This window comes from Pseudochaenichthys georgianus, chromosome 18, assembly GCF_902827115.2.
Source record: "Pseudochaenichthys georgianus chromosome 18, fPseGeo1.2, whole genome shotgun sequence".
Taxonomy (NCBI): Eukaryota; Metazoa; Chordata; class Actinopteri; order Perciformes; family Channichthyidae; genus Pseudochaenichthys; species Pseudochaenichthys georgianus.
The window spans coordinates 23,464,108-23,477,519 of record NC_047520.1 but is presented as its reverse complement, the minus strand read 5'-3'; the positions used below and the strand labels follow the sequence as shown (position 1 = coordinate 23,477,519).

At 43.6% G+C, this 13,412-nt stretch overlaps 1 protein-coding gene across 1 annotated transcript in view; it reads left to right on the top strand.

The window, feature by feature from the left end:
• The first annotated feature begins 1,494 nt into the window (after positions 1-1,494).
• Positions 1,495-13,412, top strand: part of arsj (arylsulfatase family, member J) — a 52,198-nt gene continuing 40,280 nt past the window's right edge. Inside the window, exon 1 of the mRNA XM_034106487.2 lies at positions 1,495-2,306. Within this exon, the coding sequence (XP_033962378.1) occupies positions 1,996-2,306 (311 nt within the window). The 5' untranslated portion in view covers positions 1,495-1,995. The remainder of the gene's footprint in view (positions 2,307-13,412) is intronic.

Here is a 13,412-nt window from a genome sequence, read left to right as displayed (position 1 = left end):
GAGAACACTTTGATGATCAATCATTATAAAACATAACATATATATTATTCTGAAATGGACCAATCTGCACAACGACTACTTTTACTGTCGCTACTTTCACTATATTTTGATGCTAATACTTTTCTACTTTTACTTGAGTAACTTTTGGAATGCAATACTTTTACTTGTAACAGAGTATTCATACACTCTGATACTTCTACTTTTACCTAAGTACAAGATCTGAGTACTTCTACTTTTACTCAAGTACAAGACCTGAGTACTACTTTTACTTGAGTAACTTTTGGAATGCAGGGCTTTTACTTGTAACAAAGTATTCCTACACTCTGGTACTTCTACTTTTACTCCAGTACAACATCTGAGTACTTCTCCCACCTCTGGCTAATGTTGTGGTTAGTTTTTTTAATATGCAGCATGTTTCTGGATCTTGTTGTGCTTTGCACGGACATTGTATATATGAGTACTGACTTGCACTTTATTACAATTTGGTCTAATCTTTTATTTCTGAGTTGTTCAGGTCTGTGCTGCGTGGCTCATGTGTTCATTGTGACAATTCAGGATTCCACTGCCTTGTCACTGCATCTTTTAAAAATGTTTAACAAGATCTCCATCTCCGATCGCTACATTCAGACATTTCCTATTGCTGCTCTGCATGTGCAAAAAAATAAATATTGCTTGGCAGTTTTCTTGTTGCTCGATGGCTACATACTGTAAAGTGTACAATGTGAATGTAATACACAGCTGATCTGTTTCCTGCGTCTCTTTATGGCTTGTGTCTTGAGAATGCTTTTTACTTTGTGTGTGGTGTCATCGCTGGTTTCAAAAAATCTCAACATAGGACTGCAGTTGAAATGAATACTAACACTGGTGCATTTACGACAGTGTTGATTAGTGTCTGTTGCCCTCATTATTAGTAAATGAAATACAGTTTGAAGAATGGTTGTTCTTGCAGCCTTACCTCTACATGTCACTCAGTGTACCTTCCTTTCACCAGGGAGGATGTGAAATATATCTCCCCTGCTGTTTTTATTTTATTTCTGTACCTATTTTATTAGTATTTTGTCTTATTATACTTTACGTAGTATATATATTTTCATATATATATCCCTACATTTTTATGTTAAAATAGTTAATTGTTTACAATTGTTTAGTTTATGGTGTTTTTTCTTTCAATTCATCTTTTTTGACTGTTCATGTATGCGCCAAATACACCTAGGAAAATTCCTCGTAGGCATATGTGTAAACTTACTTAGCAATACACCTGTTTCTAATTCTGATAAACAAATGTGATTTTTCATGGATGTACAGAAGAGAAAAGATATGCTGAATAACAAAAGATACATTAGAAAACGAAATGTGCAGCGTTACTTCCCACTAAACCGTGGGTGTCGAGCTTTCCGAGCGGCTCGTGAACGCATCAAAGTGTAGCGTGCTGCAGGGCGTCCACATGGACCAGCCTCCTCCTGAAACACGTCCAAGGTGAGCCTGAACTCCTCACAGGTTCTCCGCTCTCCGCCCAGCAGGGACAGGATGGAGGACACGATCTGCCGTGGACGCACCGCACAAGCCGCTTCACGGTCTGCTCGTTCTTTGGAACTTCTGCACGTCTTTTGACAACAACTTATTGAGTCGGAGGGGCGATATCCCATCCTCTGTACATACAGTTTTGGAACTTGTTTGCACCATGCAGAGTGTTGGGCTCCCCAGGGGTTCATCCACAGAGCTGTAGCCTCTGCCTCTGCCCCCCCCCCCCCACACACACACACACACACACACACACACACACACACACGCACACACCGCTGAGCTGTCAGTGTGTTTGGAGCCTCATACAGTCTATGTTTGGAGAGGAGGACTGAACACTGAACACGATGCATACCCGATTACCAAGCGGTGCTGCCCCCCCTGAAAATGTGCAACACGTTCCCACTCGGACACACCGTCCCACTGCCCGACAGTAACCGTGCCTGGAGGTGTGGACCCGGATCTATCTGAATCATGTTCCTGCTGTGGGTCCCCGTCACCCTGTTTCTCAGCTTCATCGTTTCTCAGACGTGGAGCGTTCAGATGTCGTGGGATAACTGGAACGCCGACCTGCGCAACCGGGAGAAGGAGTTTGAGAAGCCGAGCTCCCCGCCGCACATAATCTTCATCCTGGTGGATGACCAGGGCTTCAGGGATGTGGGGTACCATGGCTCCGAGATCAAAACCCCGACTTTGGACCGGCTGGCAGCGCAGGGGGTCAAACTGGAGAACTACTACGTGCAGCCGCTCTGTAGCCCGTCCCGGAGCCAGCTCATGACCGGCAGGTACGGTGGCTCCCTAATAAGGTCCTTAAACGTGTTGAAGATAATAATTTGATAGTTTATCTAAGAAAAATGTAGAGCATGAAGTCTACCCTGCCTCTGTCAGAAGGTCAGACATGGATAAACCCAACGTGAGTTTAAAGAGTTCTTCTGAGTTTGCTAAAGGTGTGAATGAAGTCTTATGTGAGAATCAGGAATAGGCAATGCATCCAAATATCATGGAACAGTTTGTCTGTCATCAGTTATTTTGGGTTTGATAACAATTTCCCCATTTGAGCAGGATTTACACTTGGGAATAAGTATCACACATTATAAGCTATAGCTGTCTCCTCTTGCATTAACATATCCAAAGTTAGAACAGGTTCTTTCTCCTTAACACATGTGAAGGATTCACCAACAGTCTGCTGAGCTATGTCTCACAGTCTGTCTCGTATCTTGTAATCCATTTAAAACTGCTCTTCACGGCCGAAAAGATGGAATTCTGCTTATTGGAAATGCAAACATAATTCAACACGCCACACAGAGAAGGGTTTTAGGGTAACTGGAGGTCACCAACACAAAGTCATTGGTTCATTGGTTTATCATCTCAGGAGGCAGGTATTTATGAAAAGACCACACAAATACACCCAAGTGACTTTCTGTGCATGTTTGCCTACTTGGCAAACGGTGAAGGGACTTGTATTGCGGCTTTAGTCTGATTTTTGGATCTGGTTCAAGAAACTCCACTCCAAATTGCTCACAGTATTTGGGTAAAGTGTCTAACAAGTGACATGTAATGTAATGTAATACACTACATGCCCGCATGCACCCCCCCCCCCCCCCCCCCCCCACACACATTCACACTGATGGCTGGGCGGCTCATGAGGATCTAATCTAATGCTCAGTCACAATGCAAATGCAAAGTGGAAGAGGGGATAGAAGCACATTTCTTCCGATAAGTGGAATACCCCCTGACCCACAGCCGCCCCATGCAGAGGAGCAGGAGTCAGCTTCGCTCTGTGGTGCAACTAGTTCTCCCTAAAGCTTAGTAAACCCAATATTACATTTCATTCTGTATTTCCTCTATCCTTAAACACTGCGTTAATGCCGAGGTACTGGAATGTGCTGACCTTGTCAATAGAAGTCCGATGAGGCGAGAGTCAAGTAGTCAGACAGCTCAGGAACAGAAGCAGGTGAGGCAGAGTTATGGGAAGAGAAAAACAAAGGCCAAATTACAAAGGTTGTTAAAAGGTAATCATACTTATCCAGGTCGTATTTACACACAAACGTTAACAGTGCTTTACAGGTGTGCTCAGTTTCAGTTTAACCTCTTGATTGGTGATAATAATCCTGTTTAACTGCTGCTTGTTAACACCCTGTCTAATTGCTCTGTCACATTCATCTTTAGTGATGTCACTGCATGCCAAGATTCCAGAAACTGAAAGGCTGGGCAAAAGCCACTAATAGCTCGTTACACTTCATGTAATGGGGAACATGTTACAGAATGTACACACATATAGGGGGAAAAACGAGGCTCAATATGTAGCAAGTAGCATTACAGAATGAATCCATGGTGCTCTGTGCTTACAGCAGCTGTATACATTACTATAGCTCCAAAACTCAGAGCGGGAATATGGGTGCAGTCTTGATCCTGTCAGTGGGCGCTCACATGGAAATCCCCTCCTCTACAAAGAAAAAGTTAGTAAGTGGGCCTTGAGCTAAGATTTTTTAAAGACAAATTAATTTGTAAGTGTTTCCAAATGGAGGAGTAGTATTGTTGCCTTAGGGATTTAGTGGCGGCAGCAGGAAGCTGGAAGGAGATATCAGAGGGCGGCATGGTCATGTGGTCTAGCTTTGTAGTTTGATACAGTACGTTTCACATCAGCAGTTTCCCTCTCTGTACATGCAGCTCTGCAGGGTTTCTCCTGCACCCCCCCCCCCCCCCCCCCCCCCCAAAAAAAACAGCTGTTTCACTCCTTGACAAAAAGGAGAAGGCTTTCTTTTTTTGGCAGGTGTCCGAGAAAATAATGAGAACATTGCAGCCACCTCCTGGTTCCACTGCTCTATACCCTGCTGCAGGGCTGGGCTAATATCCATGTGGACACAGTAGATACAATAATGTTTACATGCCTGTATTCCTGCATGGATGGTGAACTAGACGAACGAACAAACGTTAAAAACACTTGAAAACACTAAAGACTCGGGAGAGCTAGGGGCCGCTGCTGCATGTCTGCACCGCCATCTTATTATTAATAAATAATAAATAAACTCGCTATTCACACTGTTTTTGTTAACTGTCAACCAAATGGACAGATTCATATCTTGCCACATAAATGACTGCATATGCTCCAGATTCAGCAGGGTTGGGCTTTAGTTTGAGTGTGAACTAAACTAACTAGTGAACACATGGTACTATCATGGCTATGAATTGTTTGCAACAGGTTAAATATAAGCACTAGGTCACGAGTGGAGAGAAAGTTGACAGAAGTTTTGATGTGATACAAACTCTCTTTTGACGTTTCTGCAGCTTAACCACGATCTACTGCTGCCTTCAACATGCACATTCCTCTGAAGTGTTGAACAGTAGCATTTATTGTTGACCACAAAAGTGACATTTACTCAAGTATTGTACTTGAGTACCTTTTGACACATTTGTACTTTATTTAGGTATGTTCATTTATTGCTACTTTAAACTTCTACTCTGCTACATTTCAGAGGCAAATGTTGAACTTTGTACTCCACTACATTGTCCATATAAAATACCTGATATGCTGATATGGCATACTACAGTATTGTACTAGTACTCTCCACAGTAGTTCACATTTAGTCTACATTGCTGAATTACAATACTAAAATGAATATGTATAAAAACAGGATCATATAATAACCATAATAATATAATACTGTATAAAGGACCATTCTAATAATAATAATTCCTTACATTTATTATAGCGCTTTTCCAGTGCTCAAAGCGCTTTACAGATACACATTGCACATATTTTGTATACATGCAATGGTCACTGTGGACAATACCCACAGGAGCAAGTTCAGGTGAAGTGTCTTGCCCAAGGACACAACGGCAGGAGCGGGTTTCGAACTGGAGTTCCCCAGCACTCCCTTGATCTGATGATCGGATGCACAGACCACTGCGCGACCTGTTATTCTGCATAACGTGTACTTTCGTTTTGATACTAAAAGTACATTTACAGGGTTCCCACGGTACCTGGAAAACATGGAATTAATTTTTTCATTTTCCAGGTATGGAGAAGTCATGGAAACTGAGCAAAAGTGAACACTTACATGGAAATAGAAACAGTTGTCCTGGAAATTGTTATTGGATGAGGTGTAAAATACTAATAAAATGAAACTATTGAGCACAGAATTAAGATGAGTTTATAAAAACACTTTACATGTGAACAGCTTTTACTGTAGATAGAAATGGATGATCCCATGTTGTAGAGCATGCTCTTGGCATCCTATATTGGATGTTGGAATTTGATGCAGGCAACTTGGTGATATGGACTTTAAAAGTATAGTTTCGGATTGGTGGACTTCAGGAATAATAACGTTACTCGCGATCTCAATAGAAGGGTGAAATACATGCATTTCCAAGCCAACACGGGAGCCTTGACATCTATAGTGAAACTTCTTATGCAAGTTTATCCTCAAATGTAAGTAGCTGTGTTTAACTGTGGTAAACTTGGGTTTATCAACATTAGTTAGTAAGCAGTGCAATCTTGCTAACTAGCTAGCAGTTTGAGTTTGTTTTGAATTTGGATTTGTTAATGATGGTTAGCAAGCACATGGAGTGCAATCTTGCTAGCCAACATTCAGTTTGCTAACTAACTAGCTAGTGTTGGCTAGCTTGCATTGCTAGCTAACTACCAATACATTTTCACATTAGGCTGTGCCTGTGACATTACTTCTATACTAGTTGACATGAATAGTCTAGTCTTGATACATTTTGTAACATTCATTCTTATATCTACTATTTTGTGATTTTTCGTTTTTTTCTTAAAAAAAATTATACTAGTAAATAGGAACATTTGGGGTGAGACATTTTTGAAAATTCATTGATCATGCCTAGACTGATTCTATACATCTATACTGTTAAGCTAAGCTTACTAGTGGGGTTGCTGTACTGAGGAACCACAAGGGAACCAGCCTTATGTTTTCCCTTTTAGGTTCATTAGTAAGACTCATAATCTCAAATGTGTGATGCATTACGGGAGTGAGTGACAATGACACGCGGCAGATTCAAGTCACATTGGAAAGATGACTCTCAATACAAGGACTGGATTGGAGAGGTACCAGGAGGAGATGTCCACAAGGCTTATTGCAAGTTTGCTGCAAGTCATTTGACATCAGCAATATGGGGGTCGCTGAAGATGGTCAGGTCACACTTCACAAGCTTCAGGGGCCTATAGATCATCACTTAATATGGTACCTGGAAAATCAGGAGGTAGCATGGAAAAAAATGTCACGTCAAGCGTGGGAACCCTGATTTAGCTTATTATACTTGTGTACTTTATATTATTCTGATGTGCAGAATGAGCAATTGTACTTTAAGTATATTTTGATGCGAACACCTTTGTACTTTTACTTAAGAAACATTTTGAACTTTGACAAAGTATTTGTACTTTTACTTAATTAAATGATCTGGGTACTTCTTAAAACACTGGTGTAGACACGCTATTACTGTACTTTTGACTTGTAACCAATCCGATAGCAATATACTATTACTATGTTTTATAAATATATCCTGGTTTCAGTCAAGTTGTTTGACCTGCAAATGAGCAAATTAAAGCGTAATAGAGGTAAACGCTGTGTAGTACTTACTTCGGGAGTAAATGCAAGAGCACGTAAGATATAAACGTTATCAATGAATGAAATAGACGTAGCAGACTAATTGCAGTAGTTGTGCACCGCTGCTGGTTACGCTGTAGAAAAGCACTGTAACTGTAACCAGCAACAGGAGCTTGAGAAAAGATCTCCACACTGTCTGTCCCGTGGGAAAGTCAAAGCATCAGAACCATTTCAACCGGTCTGCTTTCCTTTAAGCTGCAACGACGAGATTAGAGGCTCAGACCTCTCCCTTCAACCACAGTTGTTGCGCTCTACAACCCCATCATACTTCCACTGATCTTTACTGGATTGCCAAAGGCAGGGCAAAGGGCGCTCCTCTTGGAAGCCCCTTAAATTGAGAAATGTTAAATATGTTTGAGGAATGTACATGAAATGGTTTACCAATATTACTAAAACCATCCCACTTGTTTTGTTTCCTTTGTAATTAAGTACCCACTACACACCTCAGGAGTGTCAGAGATGAATGTTCCAGAGAATGACAGCCATGTCTCCGTACCTGTCCAGACAAATCCACACTCTGGCATGTTCCATACATCATACAGTAAACACAGCTTCAGCTCTACTATCAGTTGCTGAATCGCTTTTAATTTTCATTTATTTTCTTTGTCGGTTACAGACCTGCAGGCAGTCCAGTAAATACACTCAAATGATAGCAAGTTTAAAGTTCCATTTTCATTGCAGACAAGAAAACCTGGACTGTGCAGATTGTTTTCGTCTTGTCTTCATCGTCACCCCTGCTGCATGCATTTAAACACGTCATACAAATGTAATTATCAGCCTCCTGAGTAAGATACCGTCCATCAGCAAGCAGTAAAGGAGGCCTCACCGAGCTCTTCTGCCGAGCTCTTCTGTCTTATACTTTAGCCCACTAAATGTAAATCTGGCCTAAACCACAAGGAGTAAGGGGGCGTTTATTTGCTCAAAGCAGTTCTTTTCACTCAGCTCCTCACTGGCTATTCTGTGTCCTACTTATACGCACATCCCTCCACACTTATCTCAAACTCTTCTTAGCCGTCCATTCACCCTTTTCTTGTTGTTTCAGTGATCTGTCAGCATTTCCCTCCCCTGCCCCCCCCACACCAGTCTGTCCTAGAACTCTGGGTGGAGTTGCGCAAAGATGAACAGGGCAAAGGGAATGGGTGAAGATTAAGCATGGCTTCTATAGAAGCTTCAATTTGGATGTGTTTAAAGTACGCCCTTAAAAGAAAGATCCCTCATATTTTTTGCAGGAGCAAAAGAAGAGATTTTCAGAGATAGCAGAAAATAAAATGAGACCCTGCTCAAAGGAAGATGAACTACCCCAGGGCTGACTTTGATTAAACACAGAGCGCTGAGCTTGGGTGCTTATTGGAACTATATGTGAGCAGACGTGGCGCAAGAACAGAAGACAAGCCCCAGCCTGGGCAGCAGATCGGGATCCTCCTCAACCTCCGTGGCTGAGGGGCGGCCAAGACACATGTCTTGTGGGACTTGAACGATTGCAGGCGTTTGGTGATTCAACTTTAATGACGTGTGTGATTTGTGGCTCAGCGTCTGTGTAAACAAACCAGAAAGATAGCGTGGTTACAGCAGCATTCAAGAACATAACTCAGCTTTCTACTGGAGGAATGTACAGCACCCTTCGCAGCGATAAGACTTCCTGCCTGTATATGGCTTTAATCCATCCAAGGATTCAGATATGCTGTTGCCAGATGTGGGATGTAACCAATTACATTTACTCAAGTACTGTACCTAAGTACAATTTGGAAAGACTTTGATTTACTTGAGTTTACTATGTTATGCTACTGTGTACTCCACTACAATTCAGAGGTAATTTGTGTACTTCTACTCCACTAGATTTATTTAATACCTTTAGTTACTTTACAGATTTGGATTAATGATGAGGAAACCACGAGAAGAGAGGAAGTAAGGAAATTAGTTTTAAGAGCAATGGGACGTCCTTTCCTCGGAGCATCACGTTAAGGGACGTCCGTTTGTGATGACAGTCCTAAAACCCGGAAGTGAGTTAGCGTTTTACCACTACGGGTTCCCTCGTCTCAGAGTCAATGGGATTTCTACATAGGATTTTGGAAAATGGCTGGAGATATGGTCTGTTGTTGACACAAGAGAGACGGATCACGTTTTGTTCTACGACATTAAATACATCAGCAGGGTGATTTCTGAAGAGTTTACGTGTCTGAAAAACGATGGTTGTTACCGAGTGGCTGAATAGGAGTATGGAAGTTGTGGAGGACGTTGTACGTCATTACGCCAAACACGTAAACACTCCTGTTTGTTTGCCCCTGTTCTGCTTGAAAGCAAGTACTGTTAAAACAAACGCTTCAACTTGTACAATTTTGAATCTGTATTTTTCAATATCGATCTTAAGTTAGCGTGACATTGAAGTTGTGCGACCCTGCTGTAGTTCGTTTATAGCATAACGTTAGCATTTGCTTCTGGTGATTCGATTTATGATTCAACAATTATAAAAGTAGGGTAGACATGTGGATATTATCCGGCTGAACAAAACGTGCATTTATCAAACAGGTTCGTTTTCCACAGATCTTATTTCCAGCTATTTTCCTAATCCTATGGAGAAATCCCACTGCTTTTTGTCGAGGGAACCAGAGCGCAGTTTACTTCCGGGTAAATATGTCATCCCTGCACCACTCTATACTTTTCTACTTTTACTTGAGTAACGCTCAACGAATGCTAGACTTTTACTGTAACAGAGTATTCCTACACTCTGGTACTTCTACTTTTACTCAAGTACAAGATCTTAGTACTTCTAATTTTACTGAAGTACAAGACCTGAGTACTTCTCCCACCTCTGGCTGTGGCTGCCCATTCATAATCTGTTTTGTTTTCCAATGAAGCCATTAATCAGTTGCGTTGGACATGTGGAAGGACTGTGGGCAGGACGGAGCCCCCAGAAGGCAGCACTTACTGCTGTCATTATTTCAAGGCCTCATAAATAGTAAAGATCTAGAACTGTCCTTCAAAGCCTGCAATGTCAAGACCCAGTTCCTTTGAGAATCCCCTTGTCTGTCAGAGAGAAACTACACAGGTACACTTTGAAAGTGTTTGCGCTTCACCTCAAACCGCTCTTTGTCAGACCTGCGGCTGCTTTGACTGATTCTGGAGGAATCACAGGCTGCACTTAGCATGACATTCTCATTACACAGCTGTAACCTTTCGGTATGTGAACACCACCAAACCTGCAGGAGCTGCAAGAGCAGGGGCTGGGGCACTTAAGGGGTCGGACTTTAACACACACACACACACACACACACACACACACACACACACACACACACACACACACACACACACACACACACACACACACACACACACACACACACACACACACGCACGCACGCACGCACACACACACACACGCACGCACGCACACACACACACACACACACATCTTAATACATTTTCACATGTATGTTATGTCCATTATATTCACTTCAGATTTTACAAGGCTGTTCTTTCTCAGTTCCATTTCTCATTTGGCAATGATGTAAATTTTAAAAATAAATGAAGCAGAATTGGAAAAATACTTCTACATGGAATGGATACAAAAGGGAATTGAAGATAATGCAGTATGTTATATCCAAAAGTGGTTTGATAAAACATTTATGGGCAAGTAGCAAGATTAGGTTTACAATGTCCTATGCTTATGGAAAGTCTGTAAAGATTACGAAGAAAAATATTTGACAAGTACTCTAGTTGTTTCCAACCAAACATTGTTGTGAACCAGCTTTTTTACATCTATTCTCTTGGACAGAACACTTTCCCATGCCATGCTTGATTGACTCCTTGTTGTTTACGTTAATGTCTTACCCACAAACACATGTTGCATTAATTTCTTCCATTCATTCCCATCCCTTTCTTATTGCCTTGCATTCAAATCTCCTCCCCTAATGACACATCAACAAAGCCTCCCTATCCCCAGTGTAATGTCTGTAGTTGGGTTTCAAAACCTAGACCGTCAAGTGACAAGACATTCTTCTCATCGCCATATGTAACCATACTCCCTCTTGGCTCCCACTAGGTTCAGTGTGGTCTCATATGAATCCATCGACCTGACCTCAAAAGCTTACAATGAATAGAGGGATCAAATTCTGAATTGGGCTACATTATTATGCTGAGGAGTTAAATATTTTCTTGGGAACCAGCTTTGAAATCTGCTGGAATTATTGTTACCAAATTATAAACATAACACTTCTCATTAGGTGCATTCACACTGCGGTACTTTTCCCACAAAGGTTCATGCGAACTTAGTTCATGCGAACTCTTTAGTTCGCATGAACTAAGTACAGATCGCGTTCACACCGGAAAAGGTCCCTGAGGGAGGATTAGGCAAATTAAGCCGCTGACGTCACTTCTTCTTCTTCTGCTTTGGGTTTACTGGCAGGCCGCAACCCACTTCACGGCGTATACTGCCGCCCAAAGTCCCCGGCCGGAAGTCCCCGGAGTTGGGGAAGGCTTCAGTAGAAGCTGCTGGGACCCCCAGCAGCTTCAATCCAGGGTGTCTTCTCCCTAGACTGCGATGGAATGGAGAGGCTCGTCCTGCTCCGCATACCGCCGATGGAACTGCTGGTGGCAGCCCACCTCCTACCGAGGATGGGCCCGTCACCAAGCAGAAACCCCACGCTGCCAGCGAAGGTGGACCGTTTCCAGTCGACCATGAATGAACGGTCCTACAGAGCCGCAGCGTTGTCCGCCAGGGCTCTGAACGTTGCCTCACTGCTAACCGCATACCAAGCGGAGCTCTGTGAGGATATGTCGAGTAATCCTGGACCGGCCGTTCTGGACGAGTTGTCCGCGGTCACAGACATTTGTCTCCGTGTCCAACGCTGCGCCGTCCAGGCCACGGGCAAAACAATGGGGATCATGGTGGTGCAGGAAAGAGCTAGATGGCTCAACCTCACCAACCTCCCAGACCGGGAAAAGGAGGATGTGCTTGACATGCCCATCGTTCCCGAGGGGATTTTCGGCTCCGCTCTTGCCTCCATGCAGAGGAGATGCGAGTCGAAAAAGAAGGAGGACGAGGCCCTCCACCTCTGCCTCCCTCGAAGGGCCCAGCCGCTGGCTTCGCAGCGGCAGCCCTTCGTCCAAGCTGCCCCGAACCCTGCTCGGTTCAAAATACCAAAAACGCAGAGGTCGCAGTCCGCCCGAGTCCCCAGCCCATGCAGGGGACGAGGGCGAGCTGGCCTAGAAAATCTCTGGTTCCGTCTGCAGCCCAGACGCAGCCAACCCAGAATTTTTGCCAGCAGTCAAGGAAGAAGAAGCGGGCGGCGTGACAGCCCCTCCTTCTCCCCTCTGTGACAGAGCTGGAAGTCCACGGTTCCCCAGCTCTAAATGTGTTCCTGCCGCCTCGAGAGATGCCTCAACACCATCCTCAAGTCCGCATAAACACATGTCACACACTTATTGATTATTCTGTCATAAAACATTTTCCGCAGGCCCGAGGAGAGTCAGCCCATATTCTGGAGAGAGAGATTCTCTCACTCCTAGAAAAGAGGGCTATATCTATTGTACCCGCCGAGCAGAGTCAGGGCGGCTTCTATTCCAAGTACTTCATCGTTCCCAAATGGGGAGGGAACGGAATTCGGCCGATACTTGATTTGAGGGCTCTGAACAAATATCTAAAAAGATATAAGTTCAGAATGCTCACTCACACATCTCTGCTGCGGCTCGTGTGACAAGACGACTGGTTTACATCGACCTGAAAGATGCGTATTTTCACATCCCAGTATATTACCCACACAGGAAATATCTGAGATTCGCATTTCAGGGGATCTGTTATGAATACAGAGTACTCTCCTTCGGTCTGTCTCTCAGTCCAAGGGTGTGTGTACGATGTACGGAAGCCGCGATAGCCCCGTTAAGACAACAGGGTATTCGCCTGGCGACCTACCTGGACGACTGGCTGCTTCTCGCACAGTCGGAGCAGGAGGCTGTTACGCAGACAAATGTCCTCGTAAAGCACCTGCTCAACCTGGGTTTCATAATAAACACAGAGAAGAGCATGTTGTGCCCCGCGCAGACTATACTCTTCCTGGGTTTACGCCTGAACTCGGTGCCCTTTTCAGCTCGCTTGTCAGTGGAAAGAGTGAAAGCTTTCAGAGCTTGTCTCGCTCTTTTCCAGCTGCACAAACATGTTCTCTTCAGATCATGCCTGCGATTGCTGGGGCTCATGGCGTCAGCCATCCTGGTCATACGACTGGGACGCTTACACATGAGGGCGTTTCAGCGCTGGGTGGCCGCCCT